Source organism: Herpailurus yagouaroundi, unplaced genomic scaffold, assembly GCF_014898765.1.
Source record: "Herpailurus yagouaroundi ecotype Mexico unplaced genomic scaffold, PumYag 140, whole genome shotgun sequence".
NCBI lineage: Eukaryota > Metazoa > Chordata > Mammalia > Carnivora > Felidae > Herpailurus > Herpailurus yagouaroundi.
In genome coordinates, this window is record NW_024412395.1 from 60,494,711 (window position 1) to 60,514,065 (window position 19,355).

A 19,355-nucleotide genomic window follows, 5' to 3' on the forward strand; every position below is an offset into this window, starting at 1 on the left:
TCCATTTATTAGATTCAATGCATATTTATTTTACATTATAACATTCACTTACTTTAAATTATCTTTAAAAAATATTTAAAAATGACAGTTTTAAAAAATTTAAATTATAATATGAAGTATCCAAATATAAGCCATAAAAAGGAGATTTTTATTATGACCTTTCTCATAAAAGCATGAAAAAAACCAAATATTTTAAACTATAAAGAAATGGTAAAATTTACAGGAAAAGGGAAGGTCACATGAAATCATAGGGCTGAAAGACTGTTGCATTTTATTTATTTATTTATTTATTTATTTATTTATTTATTTATTTATTAAAATTTTTTTTTTCAATGTTTATTTATTTTTGGGACAGAGAGAGACAGAGCATGAACGGGGGAGGGGCAGAGAGAGAGGGAGACACAGAATCGGAAACAGGCTCCAGGCTCTGAGCCATCAGCCCAGAGCCTGACGCGGGGCTCGAACTCCCGGACCGCGAGATCGTGACCTGGCTGAAGTCGGGCGCTTAACCGACTACGCCACCCAGGCGCCCCATGACTGTTGTATTTTAAAGAACATCTCTACATTTAGGCAGTAATCCCACAGCTATATTGGCTGTTTTTTAACTTAGATCTCAGGCAAATAATTTAGCCTAATTGGGTTTATTTTCTTTTAAAGTTCTAAAATTTTATGGTTTTTACATTTATTTCTCTGTGAAATATGATTTCACCTGCAGAAAGTCATATCTTTTTTTTCTTCCTTATACTTCTCTGGCAGTCTGGTGAAGCTGATGGACTTCTTGGAATAATATATATAAATATATAGGACTACAAAGGATAGCAATCATATTTAAATAGTTTTCAAAGCATGAAAAGAAAAAAAGTTTGATACAGTATTCTATGTGTGTGTCTTTTAAAAAAATATTTATTTTTGGGAGAGGGAGAGAGACAGAAGGCGAGTAGGGGAGGGGCAGAGAGAAAGAATCTGAAGCAGGCACTGGGCTCTGAGGTGTCAGCACAGGGCCTGACGCCGGGCTCAAACTCATGAACCGCAAGACCATGACCTGAGCTGAAGTCGGAAGCTTAACCGACTGAGACATTCAGGAGCCCCTCTATGTGCTTAACACATTAAATAATACAAGGTGGTGGTGGGCCTAATCACTTCTTTAATTTCCAAATTAGCATGGCCATAAACAATATTTTGAGATATTTGCAACAAATAGTCTGTTAATACTATGATCTACTGCCTACATTCCTATATATAAAGAAATGCCAAATTTTAGTGAGAGATTAGGAATAATAAAGATGCAATTTTTTTCTTTCCATTTACATTCACAGATTGCCTAAATTCTACCCATGGGTAGAAGGTCTGTAGGTTATGAGTCCCTGTTCTGGAGTGGCTTACCAAGGCAGAGGTGGTGAGAGCAGTCTGCCCTGGTGCGGAAGAGTTATTTCATCACTGACATTGTCCTCAGAAGATACTGAGGACAAAAAGCGGACTCACCTGCAGTTAATTATATTGTTTTTAAATTCCGTATAGATCATGTATCCCCTAAATGCCTGCATCTGAGGCGGGCAGAACACTCCCAATGGCCCCCAACCTCATCCCTTTAGTATGCTATTATTTGAGAAAGAAGATCAATGGCTTAAAAACTAGCCTAATTAATAAGATTGTTGATACACAATCAATCTCTCTATATAAAGCTTGGAAAAAAACTAACCAAGTACAATTGTACTTCCTAATTAAGAAGCCTAATTAAGAATACAATTCACCTGACTTATTATCTACTAAAAGCAAAGTCTGTAGGCTTCTTTTAGAGACTTCTACTTCTCCTTGTTCCTTGTCCCCTGCCTATGAACAGACTTAAAATGTATATAAAATTATCTTCCAGGAATCTGTGTAAAATTACAAACACTGTGGACTCTTCTCCACCCACTTTATTTACAAGGAAGTAAGACTTGGCTTAATAACAGTGTTTCTGGTCTTTTACAATTAGGATTGCTTTGGACAGAATTGGGGACCATGACTCTTTCTCACTAATGTTGCTACTACTGCCTCGGAGAGCAGAGAGCAAAATGCTTACATGCTCATGAAGCTCCTACTGACCACAGAAGCCCTTTCCAAATCCCTTCCCAACACAACACTGCAGGCATTGCCAGCAAGTACTGGAATATGACACATACAGAGAAACTTACTAATTAGTTTTAAATTTAATGTCATCTAATGTCCCTTTCTGGCTCATAAATTTTACAAATTTTATCTCAAATATTTATACTTGATATAAATGGTATTTCTACTTCCAGCCAATTCATGAAGTAACTTTAGATTTCATTTATAAAAAGGTTCTCAAGTACTTTCAAGTTGCCATTAAAATACCTATGAAAGATGTGGGAACACTACTGGCTCACCTGGAAATCTGTTTTTCTTAAAGTGTAGCTACTCTCTATCCCATCTTTTTATTACCTAACTGGCAACTGAGTGATCATTTCAATCTTGGATTGTATTACCTCATTCTGCTAGAGAATAACATCTTGAAAACTTAGCTGTATTTTCATTCATAGTTCTTCTCGTCTCAATTATTTTGAAAAGGGAAGTGAAGATATGTATTTTCAGGGTGTATGTTCATATATGAATTTCGACTGTTTGCCTTAGCAAAAAATTATAGTCTAACATGGCATGGTCTAAGAAAAGTATGGGTAGAGAAAACTGTCAACTTCATGTCATAGATTAGTATAGGAGTTGGCAAACTACATCCATGACCCAAATGCATCCTATAGTCCATTTTTATAAATAAAGCTTAACTAGAACAAAGCCATATTCATTTGTTTACATATTACCTATGGCTGTATTCACAGCATTCAAGAGCAGAGTCGAGCAGCGGCAAAAGAACAACGCATAAAACCTAAAATATTTACTACCTGGCCTTTCACAGAAAAAGTTTGCCACTCTTGGTTTGGTATAACTGGAAAGATCCATTTTAGCTCTAAAATATCAATAATGCTCTTGACTATCTATGAAAAATGGATACTACTAATAGGCATGCATACAACTATAAAAGGAATAGTTTGAAAATAGTAAAAATAAAAGATCTTTCCTTAAACTCTTTGATTTACTCATGCAAAAAAATAAAATGTTGAGCTAATGTCAGGGCAAATAGTAAGCAGAGCTCCAAGGGAGCTTACGGAATAAAGAAGAGAAGTCTAATTTGAGGTCCCTACCATTTTGGACTGGTAATGTAAACTCTCAATAGCTAAGGTTAATTAGACCACAGTTGATTTTTTTTCAGAAAGGGTATCATCGCTTTGTACACTTAGTGATATTAACATGCCTGTTTTTATCTGTAATCTGCTCTTGCATCATCCTGAGCTTCGCAGGAGGAATATATGCTCCACCAGTACGAGTAAGAAGAGGATCCAGTTCATCTTTCTTCTTCTTTGCAGTAGGTTCATCCTGAGCAGGGGAATTCTGGGTTACTGACGGTTCTGGGCTTCTTCTCCCAGGAGATGGGGATTTCCGAGACCTTTTACGATCAGCATCTCTTTCTCTTTCTCTGCGTTTTTCTCGGTCCCTACTTCTGTAATATTTAAAAAAAATTTTTTTTTTTGGAGAAAGACCATATAAATTACATTCTTAAATGAGCTACATACCAAATGAGCAAGACCATTTGCAGGTCACAAATTCAGATAAGGAAAAGTGGTTTGGAATGGTGAAGAAGTGCTTCACTTCACTTAGAACTTAAAAGAGGTCTTCAAAGCTTGACAGAATTTACACTGGGGCAAGTTGAGGAAAGTGGAGGAGGAAGGAGGGCATTCTGCAACTAGTGGAAGACAGAGTAACTACTAGAAAAGTGAGCAGGGATGTTCAAGCTAATTAGCAGAATAGTCAGGAAACAATAAGGAATCATGTATAATGGCAGTTGGAAAGATGAATTTGAGTCAGACTATGAAATCTTTAAAGACAAGGAACAGACTTCAAGTTTTTTATACTGGAGTTGATGGGGAATCATTAGTAGCTTTTGAGTGTGATAATGATGTGAAAATAGTGTTTTAAGAAGACAATTTAGCCTCTGACATACATGATAAACTGTATAAAGAAGAAACCAGAATTTATCTCCAAATGGCAATTTAGAAGTAAAATTATCTTAAAAAACTGTAACATTTGAAATTATTCCTCCATAGAAGTGGCATTTAAAACCTCAGAATATCAGAAACATCTGGTTATTTGAGACAGTGTAAAAAAAATCAACTATTTTCTACCTATAAGTGCCCATTCTTAAGCTATCATTTTTGTAGCTGAGTATCCATTCTGAAGCTAACATTTTAAAACAGTCAAGGTATTATTCTCTGAAATGATCAAGAACTAATGGGAAACAGTGAGTGAGTATCCATTCTTAGGCTAACATTTTTAAAACAATCAAGGTATTATTCTCTGAAATTATCAAGAACTAATGGGAAATAGTAAATACCTGCTTTTTGCTATTTTTTCTGAGAAGATTTTGTCCACTTAGTTATTTTTTACCTATACTACCTGGGAAACTCAGATCATTCTGCTCACACTTTGGGCACCATGAGTTAAATGAATATAGTAAATAAAAACAAGTTTCATTTATCACTATTACCAGGAAACTGCTGGCTAGATTTTAGCTAGATCTAGGAAGGGTGTATTTGAGATGGTCTGTCTTAACAAACAGTAATACAACTTACACACAAAGAGAAAGCAGTCACCTAGCCAGGTAGATGCAGAGAAGCTGCTTTGAAACTTAAGTATACCACTATCCATGGAGACACAGTGAACAGAAGGGAAGAAAAGTGGTTCCAAATAGACACGTTAATTAGTCACAAAGCCAGGTGCACTGAAATCTAGGCAGTGATTTGCAACTGAGTTGCTTCTTTTTGTGAGTGTGATATGTTCCAAGAGAGCAGCTACAGCAGGAATTTACTGTAATCGGTTATGATTCTTCTGAGAAACACTAGGTAAGACTGCTAGCTGGCTGATAAACTTGCATCTTTATAATTTTAATATTTGGACCTTCGGCGTGCAGAGGTAATACAGTCAGTCTTCTTTGAGACTAAATAGCATCTCTTCCAATGCTTTCATACTGTTAGCTTTTATTTCTACATAATACACAGTCTGCTTACTTCATAGTATTGTTGTACGGATCAAATGAGACTTATGTACATACAACGGACCAAAAACAGTTACAATGAAGCAATAGTCAGAGATTTGGGAAAAAAACATGGGCATTGGAGTCAAAATTGAATTCAAATCCCAGTTTCATTGTCAACCAGATAGGCAACTGCAACCTCAGGTAAATTACTTAATCCCTTCAAACCCACTTTTTAAAATTTGTAAATTGTGAAAAATAGTATCTAGTTTTAAGTGTTTTAACCGTATTTGACAAAGTATGCAGAATGCCCAGCTCACCAATTATGATGGCAGTCGTTGTTCTTAATGGGTGTCATTAAGGTGATAGCAGATGAGCCTGGCTTTTGGAGGTTAATTTAATCTGACATTTTGGTTTTAGATATAGTATATTAGAAAGTAAGTAGTGAGAAGGAAAGTTTGGCTGCAGATATCACATAACGTGATTAGCTCCAAACTGCAGAGGAATTTAATCAAAATTTTAATGGGGGTATAGTCTTGGTAGTCATGGAGTGGGTAATATGAGGGAGTTATCAAAAGGATACAGACCTCAGTGAACAATAAAATATGGTAGACAAGTTTTTGAACATAACCAATAATAAGGTGGGTAGTCAAATTCTCCAAAGGCTCAGGAAAGAATATATTTAGATAAAAACTAGACGGGCAGCTTCACTCTCACTGTCCTAGTGCCATCATGCAGCAAAGTAAACTGAGATCACTCTATCCATATGGTATCAATGACTTTCATTCAGTAAGGGACCTCAAAAACTCATCCTCATTCACTACAGTATCCTATCATGAATAAGAGCTTAGGCTCAGGGTCAGACAGACCTGGACTTGCCACAGACTTGCTTCTAAAACAAAAACAAATGACTTAATTCTCTATGCCTCAGTTTCTTCATCTATAAAATACACAATAGTATCTACTTCATATATTTACTGCAATAAGGAGTTAATCCACATGAAGTCTTTATTAGAAACCTGGCACCTAAGAACATCCGTTTAAAATTAGCTATTATTGTTTTCATTATGAAGCGTAAAAAAAAATTTAAACGAGTGTGATTTTTCTATAGTTAAAATTTCCAGTACTAACCGCGACTCCATGCTACCATCATGAGATCGTCCTCTTCTTGAACGCTCATAGTCCGATCTGCTGTAATCAATGCAATCTCTATCCCGAGGGGATCTGTCTTGTTCTGCATATCTAACACATAAAATAAGAAAACCAAAGTTATAAGATGAAAACAACTATGTTATAAATACTTAGCAAAGTCATATACTGGTAATGCTAAAGTAACTCTACGACTGAACAATGTCTTATCAAACTATTTTTAACAAACAGCTTATTTGGTTGACATTCATTTAGTCTTGACTATAGAAGCTTTCAGCTTGTGTACAAAATAACTACTAGAGTTCACGTAACCAAACCTGTCATCCTGATTCACACTGTCTCAAGTAAAGGATTATATATCTGGATATCATATGTAGTTAGCATGAAAAAGGCCACCCTGCAAATGACTCGTTTGCCTAGTTGACTCATTTTATCAAAGCAATAACCACAAATGAGACCAACGTCATGGGTTGGCCTCCATAAAGAACAGTTTAACTCACTCCAACAGACATCCAAAAAACATCAGCTGTTATTCTTGAATCTGCTTTACCGAATAGCAGTGCAAACAGATTGAAATTATTAGCAAACAAGGATGACAGTATAAGATCTGCCTTAAACCTAAAACAATAAAATCAGAGAACCTTAAGAGAAGTTAAACATGTACACACATAATAAACATACATAGTAACATACACAGTAATTATAGTGATTCATATTTCATGTATAGTTAACCCTTGAACAGCTGCGGGTTTGAATTGTGAGGGTTCACCTATACATGATTTTTTTCCAATAAATACAACCTAGTACTATAAATATATGTTTCTCTTCCTTATGATTTTATTAATAACATTTTTTCGCCAGCTGACTTTATTGTAAAAATACAGTATGTAACACAGATAACACATGCAAAATATTAGTTGACTGTTTATGTTGCTGGTAAGGCTTCTGGTCAACAGTAAAGTATTAGTAGTCACTTTTTGGGGAGTTAAAAGTTATAAGCAGATTTTTGACTGCAGAGGGCACCACTGCCTCTAACTCCCAGGCTGTTTAGGGGTCAACTGTATACCTCTACAAGTAATTTATATACATATGGATATAGGTGTGCATCAGTACATGCAGAGAGTTGTTTTCTTTTTTTCTTTTAGACAGAGTAGATGATTGATGAAAAGTACTAAGTAGTTGCAAACCATCACAATTAACTTGATGTCAATGAAACAAAAGTTTTTAGAGACAGCAGAGTGGCATAAGAAGAAAGAAAGTACATATGGGGTAAGGCAGAGATCAGACAACTGAAAGAAGGTTTAGAAAATGCTTTTCCCTTCATAAATTATTTTTAATGGTCATAGTTCACTAAGTGAAATAATCAAAGTACTACTATGAATGCCTGATGAACATTAATAGTAATATTTGTCGGGGTGCCTAGGTGGTTCAGTTAAGCATGTGACTCCTGATTTCGGCTCAGGTCATGCTCTCACGTTTCGTGGATTCGAGCCCCCCATGGGGCTCTTCACTGACAGGGTGGAACCTGCATGGGATTCTCTGTCTCTCCCTCTCTCTCTGTGTCTCTCCCACTTGTGTGCTCTCTCTCAAAATAAATAGTTAACTTAAAACAATAGTAATATTTCTAGATCTTTGATCTTAACACAATTATAAGATATGATACACATAAAAGCATTCTGAAATCTGTTAAGAGCCATGTATAGGACAGTGGTAACAAAAGCAACACTTCAAAATAATTTCAACTCCGTTTTCTACTTTATAAACTTTCATTTAGTATCCATTTCAATTTATAAAACTTTAATTTTTTGATATGCTGAAATTATTCTTTCTCACCTCCAAAATTAGATAAAATCTAGAATTATTTACTAGAAACTACCAGAACAGTCATTCAAAGATGATTTGTCCTCAAGCTTATTCAAATAATACTGAAAACCATCAAAAATAAATTGTTCACCCTAAAATTAGGAAACTAACAGCTAAATAATTTCTTAAACTTATTACAAAAAATTTAAATTACAGAAGCACATAAAATTATTTACCTGTCTTCTGGAGAGGAGGTCCTCTGATATGTATTATAGTTTTCCCTTCTGTCATGACCAGAAGAATGCTTTCAAAGGGAAAAAAAAGAGGGAGGGGGGGACATTTAAAAAATTATGATAAAAACACACAGAAAATGAAATATGTCTTTCAGAAAAACAGAAGTGCCGTACAAATTATTTCAAAACATTTTTTTAAATCATAAGAATAATACATGTTATCTAAATAGTACATAAGATAAAAGAAAATTTTCAGGGCCTCCAAGGTAAATATCTGTGGCAGATCTCTGGTTTCACTATGGACCAACCACTTTTTTGAAACAAGAAAAATTCAAGATAGAAGAAAATAATTCTCAAATTTGTGATGCTAAGTTACTTAGTTGATATTTAATTCCTATATAATAAATTATAAATGTATAGAGTATCATTTTTATAAAGACCTTCTCTTGGTGAAAAACAAGACCAAAGTTTTTTCTTGGTGAAAAACATGACTAAGGGCCAGAGGTCTTCTGGCACAAAGAGCTCACTTCTGTGGTTATATCGAAGTCTTATAACACTGCACTTACCTCCTTGGATCTACTTTGGCTTATAAAACCACTTTAATCCAGGTTATTAAATCCGAATAAACAGCTAGAAGAAACCAACTCTAGTATATTTATGAAAATTCTTTTTTATTTTCAGAAAACATTTGAAAGTCTGATATGTATAGCAGTATGTTAGACTTTAAAGATTTGAAAAACACGATTTGTGAGAGATAGCTCCTATGCCAAATCCTTTGGAAAAAAAAAAAGACATACAAATAAGTAACTGCACTGTAACATGAAACTGAAGAGACATGTCACAGGAGTCAGAGATATGAACTATCCAGTGAGAACACATCCAAATTTAAAAATCCAAATATAGTTAAAAAGCCAAAATATTTATCTCTGTAAATAGGTAAGTTTTTTACATTACTGGTGAAAATTCATGTTGACCAGTTTTTTGTTTTTGTTTTTTAGAATTAAAATAATTTTAACTACCTAATTATAAGAAAAGAAAAATTGTATGTTTTTTTAAAGTACCTTCACCTAGAAATCTAAGAAAATGTAAATCAAATAATGAGCAACTTGTTCTGCATATTTATATGCTTGCCTCCTTAACAGGAAAAAGAAACATTTCAAAATAGAAAGTTATGGGGTGCCTGGGTGGCTCAGTCAGTTGTGCATCTGACTTTGGCTCAGGTCATCATCTCGCGGTTTGTGAGTTCGACCCCCATGTCGGGCGCTGTGCTGATAGCTGGGAGCCTGGAGCCTGATTCAGATTCTGTGTCTCCCTCTCTCTGCCCCTCCCCTGCTTGTGCTCTGTCTCTGTCTCTCAAAAATGAATAAATGTAAAAAAAAAAATTAAAAAAAAATAGAAAGTTATACTGCACAGAAATACAAACTTCAACTTCTTGTTTTATGAACGTCTAATTAACAGCAGTTTGAATCTAACATTCTCATAAATATATTGCCAAACAATCTCATTAACTATTGAATTTTTCTCCCCCCACAACTACTGAATTTTTCTAATAGTATATACAAACTATTGTATGTAGGTGAATTAGCATGTGATCAAAATTTATAATTTACAGTAGCCATAGTTTGGCTACTATTTTATACTGAATACAACTATCTTAAAATCCTGTTTCTATGTTTCTAATGCATATAAGAAAGTTTTAAAAATTATTTCCCTTAGCAACACAATGAAGTAGGACATTTGTTCAGTATGTAGGACATAGATTTCTACAAAACCTGACACCAAGATCCTAAACCTAAAATGGAGCACAAGATTCATTAGATTCATGGCAACACCAAACATAGTATTCACTGATCATTTATTACAGGACACAGCTCTTCCTGTGTAGATACTCTGGAGGATACACAAGATAGGAAAAACCCTCAGTGAACTTAGGATCTTATGGGAGAGAGACGATTGTAAAGATTTCTGTAATTAAACATATCAGATTGTATGTTCCTGAGAGAACAACAGAGATAAAAAGGAGAAGAAAAAGAGGAGGATGAAGAGGAGGAAGAAGAGGAGGACAGGAGGAGAGAGAGAACTCAACAAAACTGCATGGTCTACTTTTTCTTTTATAAGGCACAGCAATTATTTTGATTACATTAGGGAAAAGGCCTCAGTTCTTTGCTAATGATTTTTAACACATCTCCGCAACATCTGTTGTAGGCATGGGGGGAAACCAAAAATATTGAAGTCGTGAATCAGAATTTCGTAAATATGATCAAGTTAACGTGACTGGCACACATAGAAGTGCTAACAGGACATCTTGAGTAGGGAACAGTACTGAATACTGAGGGATGACAGTGGGTAGAGGAGGATTTGAACTCAGATTTGGTAGATGAACGGGATTTCACTCATTTTTGACATGCGATCCAAATAATAACCTGAATTTTCCTATTTCCTTTATCATAAAGTTCAGATTATAAGTCAGAGTAGCAGTTGAAAATAATATATTGTCAAAATTACCTTAAAAAATTCTCTAAGTTGTTCATTAAGCAAAACAAATGTTTATATCATGCAGTTACCTATAGTCTCTAACAACATAAACAGAGCAGTATATGAAGGTGAGTGGAGCAGAAACCCTGAATCCAGACCTCTGAGCATCCATTAGCCTCAGGGAACAAGTCTTTAAGAGCAAGGAGAGGAAGGGCTGGCAATAGGTGGGTAACTTGCTTCTAGATAGCTAAGGAGGCTGCAGTAAGACTCAATGGAAAAACAAGGAATCCTCAGCTAAAGCCTCCTGAACCTAGCAGGTAAGTCCTCAGAACATTAAAGGAAGATGTGAGCTTCACCTGAGGTAAAAATGGGCCCCACCCAGCTTTTGGACCTGCCTGTAGCTAAAAGGATGGAAAAAGGGAGGCAGACTAGATTGAGTACTAGCAGAGAGAGCTGAGCCATCAAGCCTGAAGGGCATGTGACTGAAGATAGCCACTCTCAGCCTAGGGGGATGCCACAGAGGACTCAGCAGGACCACAGGAGGCAAAGGTAGAGAAGCACAGTATAAGAGGAGCAGGAAGAGGATCCTGAGAAAGACTAAACATGTCTCCCTCTGAAAAAAGTATCCGACTAAACCTGAGTGCTCTTGTCAGTCAAGATCCAGTTACACACCAGGTCTCCTTTTTCTTTATGTCCCCGGCTCTTAGAATAGTCTGCAACCTACTAGGCCCACAATTAATCAACTGCTTAAGTGCCACTGGACCAACGAGTACAAGTCCCAAGGAAGCAGATTCCAGAACAATATATGAAGGTATCTACTGACAGATGGGTCTGCTTGAGACAGTGAGTTCCCACCAAAAGAGATGCAAGGACGGGCTGGGTGTCTACCTAGCCTTCTGCTCGACAGTACAACAGTCAACAGGATTTAGAAAAGATTGCAGCAGAGCCTGCCTCAGTGCCTGGTGTCCACTGTTAAGCTCGGTCTACTGGTTCTCTTTAAAGAAGAAAGTTTAGGGGTGCAGGGGTGGTGGGGGAGAGAGGAAGGGAGCAGTGCCTAGATCTATAATTAAAAATATACCCTCCCCTTTACTGACTCTAAGCCCCAAGAAATGACACGCCTGCTTGTAGATCTGTGAAACTGAAAAAAAAAATTGAATGGTTTGTTCTCCTGCTAAGTCCAGTAACAGGCAGAGGAGCAGCTCTGAAAGTAGATGGAGTTACTGGTTCTGTTACTGCTCTGACTGTATCTACCACTCTACCTTTCTTACAGCCTGCTTCAGCCACACTAGACTCTGTCTTCATACTTGTTGTTTACTCTGCCTGGCACATGCTTCTCCTGGTCATCTGCATGGCTGACTTCCTCATATTCTTCAAGTTTTTGCTCAGATAGCTACTTTTTCAGTGGGTCCCTATTAAAAATTGCAACTTCCAATGCTACTGATCAACCTTATCCTATTTCTTTGTCTACAGCCCGAATCTAACACTTAACACTGTACCATACCATAGAAATGACTTATGTATTAATTTTATAATTTATTTTGTCTTCCCCTACTAGAATGCAAACTCCACAAAACCAAGGATTTCTGTTTTGTTTACCATTTTACCTAAAGTACTTAGAACAGTCACTGGGACATAATTAAGAATTTAGTGACTATCTGTTAAATAAATAAATGTATAATGTCTAAGTAAAGGATGACACAGAATAAAGAACTCATTTATGCATATGAAATATTCAATAAAAGGCTCACTTGTAGACAGACATGCAGGAACTATGATCAACTGAGGAAGCAGACACCTGTCCTCCATTTCATGCTCATTCAGGAAAGTATGCTCTTTAAGAATGGTGGATTCTCTTGCCCTGTTATTTACTTTTCTTCTGCATGTGCTCACTCACATGCACTTTCTTGATTTGTGCAGGCATTGATATACACACACATGTACATGGACACATACATGCACACATGTCCCGCATGTTCTCTTCTCACTTGTCCTCTTGCACACTATTGCTTCTATCTGACCTAGGATCTACATTTGAAATTGTCTAAGTTAGATATGCATCCAATGTCTGTTTCTAATGTCCTATTTATGTAAATGCATTTTTGATTAAAGGACAGATAATGGACTACAAGCTTATGTTCTTCATTATAAATTTCAAACACTTACTTTTATCTGTGCCACACTACTTTTCATTTTTTGTTGACAGTGGTCTGATAAATCAAAGACTCCTTAAGTTGGTCCAAATAACCAGTACCAAACAGTATGAATTCCTTGACAGTTTACTTTTTCTGTCTGCAAACGTTACCTGTGAAATAGACCAAAGAAAGTTTTGTTAACATCGATAAAATGTATGTGAAATAACAACATATTATTTCCACACAATGAACACTTGACCATCTTATTTTTCTTAATCACTAGGCACAGATATATAATCAATAATTATATAAAAATTTAAAAAGTCCTTAAATGGTTCCACATAACGATGTATAAAGAACACATATGTAGAACAGACTCTGAATAAGAGAGCAAATAATAACATTATTAAACACCAGAAGGTCTTTTAGCCTAATGATGGAAAGGAACAAAAATTAATTTAATAACTGATGTCAGATAACTTTATTCAAATCGTTTTCATTGAGGGAAACCTATACCTACATCATAAAACAGTGCTGTGGTATTACACTAAACAAGTAAACAAAGGAAATGATATAAGATAAAGTCTATATAAACCGAGTACAAAATATCCCATGTTTCTATATAGACTAAGAATGAAATATCCAATTATCATTATCTTGTAATAATGATCACTCAGAAATAAATATGCTCTGCATAAAAATATAAGTAATTAAGTTTTAATGTAATCTATCAAAGGTACATGACTTCAGATATATTCAGGCATGAGAACTAAATATTTGGCTCAGAATAAACCTAGTCACCAATGTTAAATGCTAAAATAAAAGTTTTCCAATATCTATCTGTTAATTACATTTTAGGAATTTTTGAAAAATGCTGAATTGCTAGTTATGTTAACACAGAACTGTCATTTAAGTATTTTAATTATGTATCTAAATGGTTTATGGTTTGGTGTAAGGTAATGAAATCAACAAAAATCAAATGAAAGAGTAGAAAATAAGAGATTTAAAAGAGGTAGAAAATAAGAGAAAGAACTGTGCCAGTACCAAAATAATTGAATACAACTAGGAAAATTTTTAAGCTTGAATGCCAGAAAGGTTTATAGGTTATCTAGTTCAATTCCTTCTTTTTATAGATAAAAATAATGAAGGTCAGATAAGTTATTTCAATGTCCTAAGCAATACTACCAGTTAATGGCAGACCTATAACTGGAAACTTAGCCTAAGGACACCCAATTAAATTTTCTTTCCACTAGACCACATACACAAAAATAATACTAACACTATAAAGTGACACAGAGCTGCTATCATTTAATGCAGATAGGGATATACACAGATCACTAAATCAAGAAAAGTTTCTATTACAGTGGTTAGCATGGTATCAAGGTTATTAAGAGCAATATATATGAGATTCTTTACAAACTTAACGTATAAAGTACAATTGCAGCCTAAAGCACACCAGCAATTAAGTATTTGTAGCTGCAGTTAGATTAGCATGCTGCTAGGGGACTCTCAGAAGGGAGAGAGCCCGAGAAGAGGAGCCGCATGTGCCCAAATCTCTGACCACCTCTGAACCAACACATGAACAAAACAGTACTCAGGATCAAAGAACCGAACTGTGATATGAATAGCTGCCTAAGAGACAGAATTTGCAATTTAAATCTAATCAAGTTAATTGTCTAAAAAGTCACCACTCCTCAGAGGAAAGTAACAGAATGTACAGTCTTAACATAACAGTTATAATGACCAGAATACAATTAAAAAAGTTATCAGAAAACTGTGGTCCAACCTTTAAAAAAAAAGATAATCAAAGACCAACATTAAGATGGCCCAGATGTTGGCATTGGCATACAAGGTTTTTAAAGCATATTCCAAAGCACAAAGGAAAACACACTTGCAAGGAATACACAGGAAATTTCAGCAAAAATGAAACAAACAAAAGCAAACAAAAACAACAATGAAAAGAATAGTACCAAAATGAAATTCTAGAATTGAAAAATATATGAAGTAAAAAACTCACTGGTTAGCCAAACCTAAGGCAAAATGGAGATAATAGAAAGTCAATGAAATTATATAATCTAAAAGATAAAAAGTATCCAATCTAGAAACAGACAAAAAAATTAATGAACAGGGACATGTAGGACAATTATCAAAAGGCCTAATCTACATGTAATCAAAGTTCATGAAGGAAAAAAATGGTATAGGAAAAAAATATTTTAAGAAATAGCCAAATTTCCCCCCAAATTTGGCAAAAGGCATAAATTTACAGATTCATGAAGCACAGATAATCCTAGATAGGATAAATATAAAGAAAACCACGCCTATACACACAGTCATACAGGGAAATAACTGTTCAAATTATTTCTGACTTCTCATCAGAAACTAAGGAGACTAGAAGACAATCTTTAAAGTGCTGAAAGACTAAAAAAACCCTGCTACCCTAAGATTCCAACAAAAATAATATTAAGAATGAAGATAAAGACATTTACTAATTAAAACAAACAAAAGAAAACTAAGAGAAACAGAATGCAGCACCAGCAGACCCATTCTCCAAGAAATGCTGCAGTTCTCAGGCTTTAGGGAAATGACACCAATGGAGACTTCAGAAAGTAATGAAGAACGCTGGAAATGGTGACTTTTTCAGGAAGTATAAAAGACTACTTTTTCCTTCACTTAAAATACATAGGTCTGTTTAAAGTAAAAATAACATCTTGAGGGTCACCTGGGTGGCTCAGTCAGTTAAGCATCTGACTGTTGGTTTTGGCTCAGGTCATGATTTCACGGTTCATGAGTTTGAGCCCCACGTCAGGCTCCATGCTGCTGGTGCAGAGCCTGCTTGGGATTCTCTCCCTCCCTCTATGACCCTCCCTCTCTCAAAATAAATAAATGTACTTATTAAAAAAAACATCTTGAGGGGTTATAGTGTATGTAGATGAAATAGACACATTAGGTAGCATATATAGGAGGAGGTAAGATAGACCTACATGATCCAAGATTTCTAAGTTTTTTGTGAAGTGGTAGTAATTAATATCAAATCTAAGAAACTTATGGAAAGTTAAGGATACATATTGTTTCCCCTAGAACAATGACTGCAAAAGTAATGTTAAAAAATATAGCTAAAAAGCCTGTAGATAACTTAAAATAGAATTTAAAAATATTTAAATTTAAAATTTAAAATTAAATGAAAAGGGCAAGATAGAGCAAAGGAACAAAAAACAGAAGGAGGAAAAAAAACAAGATGGCAGACCTAAATCTAACTCTGTTAATTATATTAAATATTAATGAACAAAACAACTCAAACAGAAGCTACTTCTCTCTCACCTCAGGTGGATCCGACCCTGAAGGCATGATCTTGTCTCCACTGGGTTTTAGGTCCCATGTGCCTTCTCAGACAAGATGACTGTGCCGTATTACACAAATTTCATGACTTTTTTTGACATGACTCATTCCTGTATTTATGGCTATAAATGTATAGAGCCATGAAACTCAAAATTTCACTCAATTAACTTTTGCTTAAAGGTGATGGTTTTTACCCCCACTAGCCCAATCATTATATCATTTCTAACAAATACTTATCACCTTTATCACCCAGCATCATTTATCTATACACTCATTCAAGAACAAATAATATTTACTACTTCTGTTATTTTGCCAGGCACCTTTCTAGGCACTGGCTAGACAGCAATGAACAGCCATATCAAAATCCCCTGCCCACATTGAGCTTATATTCTAGTTCTAAAAAGTAAATCTATAATGATAAGCACAGCACTAAGCTGCTCAAGCAAAGTGGCTGGTTAAGTTTTTTTTTGTTTTTGTTTTTTTTGCAAATGCCAGTTTCATTCAAATCATTACTTAATGTAAAACTGGTTCCCTAGTTCATTATGTTAAAAGTAATTAAATTAGGAACACTTGTGTATAGAATTACTAGTACATATATTGGGGCCTACCTGACTTACTATATCAGATGTGTAGGGGAAAAGGGATGCCTAGGCATGCTGGTTTCATGAAAGTATCCCCGATGTATTTCCAATATCCAACTCATCACCAGGTTGCTTCAGCTTTCCAATTTTGGATGAGAAATCTTGGTTCTCAATTTGCCATAAATTGAGAGTAAAATTGTACTTTACTTTAGGTAAAATACAGAGACTTCATAGCCTACCTCCTTTATAGTGTTTAGTCAAAAATCATTTGGAAAGGAACACATACATTCCAAATGTATTAATCCTTACTAACTCATTGGTAAGAAGCATATATATGCGTGCAAAAGAATATCAATAGCAGTGATTTTTAAATGAGAAATTTTGGGCACAATTCATAGGGAGAAAATTCTCAGTGGTAATGCACTGATTGCTGCAGCACAGGTTCTGTGGGAGTTTAAGATATATGCCATGATAATTAAAGTAACATTACCTACTGCAACATGGCCACAAACAAACATAAGCACTAAAATGGAGTCATCCAGATGATAAAATATGTTTATAAAATGCTTTTATTATTCTTAAAATTAATATAAAACATGAAAAATTGAGATAGGAAGAGAAAAAACCTACATCAACAGAGAAGTTCAGCCTTCCTAGGTAAACTGGACACAAATTTCATATACATTCATATATAAAGACTAAAATAACTTCTGTAAAAATATTTGCCTGTAAGTTTAAATAAGCTTATTAATTAGTGAGATCTGGAATATATTTTATGGAAAAATTAAAAGCCTAGAAAACTATGAATGTTCTTAATTTGTTCTTATTTCCAGGATAACCAGTGACTAAGTCCCCATAAAATTGAGACTATGGTATACTTCAGTGGAGGATTCCATTCTCTTTGGGTTTTATTATTATTATATAAATTAATCAGTTACTTATTGTACACAGGAGTTTTTGCTTCCCTACATTCATCTAAACACTCCTTCTATAAACATTAGGAAGTGAATTGTCCAGAAGGAACATCAAAATAATCTGTGAAAGACTCCACCTAGTTCTGTTTACTATTTATAGGAAATAACCTGATGGATGCTGCTGCCATCATCACCACCACACATCACCTGCGACTGATTTCAAGGACTTTTTTGGCCCAGAAGCAGAAAACACTGAAAACTACTTCTGACCAAGGCTACAGAATAAGGCCCTCCTTCCCCTGATGATAGAAACCACTGATGATAATGCACTTCTTTGTGTATTTTTGTTTTTTATCCTCTTGGTTATTTATTTTTTCTCTCCTTGCTGGTTGATGCTTCTAAATCTGTACAATGGAACTTTCTACATTAATGGAAAGGTTCATATTCTGCACTGTCAGTAGCCACTTCATTAACACAATGGCCACTGGCCACATGTGGCTATTGAGCACTTCAAATGTGCCCAATGGATTTGAGAAAATTAATATTATAATTTTATAATTTTATTAATTTTATAATTAAGTTTACTTTTAATTTGAATAGCCATATGTGGCTGGCTGGTGGTTACCATATTGGGCAACATAATTCTAAATGATTAGTAGACGCTAAGGTCTTTTAATCATGGTACTTCAAAATCCTTGTCCTTGACAATCTCCAGATATGGTATTAATTCTTTAGATACTGACAAAGTAAAATAACTCATCCAATTTGTGAGAAAAGTCACTTGGTTATTTTCTACAAAAGGTTCAGATTACAGGAAATAAGGGATAATATAATAATCCTGGTCCTAGAGTCTGTCTATGTTTCAATCACCAAGGTGTGATCTCTACAGTCTTAAATGCAGTGCATCCACCATGATGCCAAACAACCGTTTAACATAAACGTCAAGAAAACATGGCACTAGACATACTAGGACAATCACAAACTTGATACATGATCATGACCCACTGAAAGACAGTGTAGCTATTGATTGATCGTATCTCCAGAAGATAATGGCCTGTTCTGCAGCTGAGGCTGAGTAAGCAGAGGTACTAATAAAGTTAAAAAATAACCCTGATGGCAGCTATGAAGGGAGAATTGACAACTGAAACAGAAACTACTTATAAAATGGATTCTGCTAACTTGAAAAACATAAATATAATGCCAGTTTAAGTCACAATATACTTATCATGGATTAGCTAAGATCGTACTCTTATTTCTAGTTACTTTAGACCCATCTGTTCCAAAGTAAGACCACAAAATGATGTCTGCAAGGACCCATAAGTTTTAAAGATATGACCATTTACTGTCCCAGCAACTCACTAGTTTACAAATTCAAATTCTGCCCAATCACTGCCAAGATGATCTGATAACTAACCTCTAGTCTCACAAAGATAGTAAGTACCCGTTCTTAAACCACCTTTTTGAGATGCTCCATGGTCCTCCACAGTATACTGTCTCCTTTGCTGCATACTAATACTAAACTTTGACAGCTAATGAGGTATGTCATTGGTGATTATTCACTAGTGAGCTTTCACATACAAGCCTAATGATCCAGTTTCTCAAATAATTCAATGCTATGGGGGACAAAAAAAGAAAAAAGAAAAAAAGGA

The 19,355-nt window shown here is 35.1% G+C and overlaps 1 protein-coding gene across 2 annotated transcripts in view; it reads right to left on the bottom strand.

The window, feature by feature from the left end:
* Positions 1 to 19,355, bottom strand: part of CWC22 (CWC22 spliceosome associated protein) — a 57,172-nt gene that overhangs the window by 28,953 nt on the left and 8,864 nt on the right. The window contains exons 1-5 of one of the 2 annotated variants that reach the window (XM_040475546.1): positions 16,194 to 16,322; positions 12,907 to 13,045; positions 8,272 to 8,339; positions 6,215 to 6,325; positions 3,308 to 3,553 (exon numbers count right to left, since the gene is read on the bottom strand). In XM_040475546.1, the coding sequence (XP_040331480.1) occupies positions 3,308 to 3,553; positions 6,215 to 6,325; positions 8,272 to 8,339; positions 12,907 to 12,933 (452 nt within the window). In that variant the 5' untranslated portion in view covers positions 12,934 to 13,045; positions 16,194 to 16,322. Of the gene's footprint in view, positions 1 to 3,307; positions 3,554 to 6,214; positions 6,326 to 8,271; positions 8,340 to 12,906; positions 13,046 to 16,193; positions 16,323 to 19,355 lie in introns of those variants that run through there. The other variant, XM_040475545.1, reaches the window with a different exon arrangement.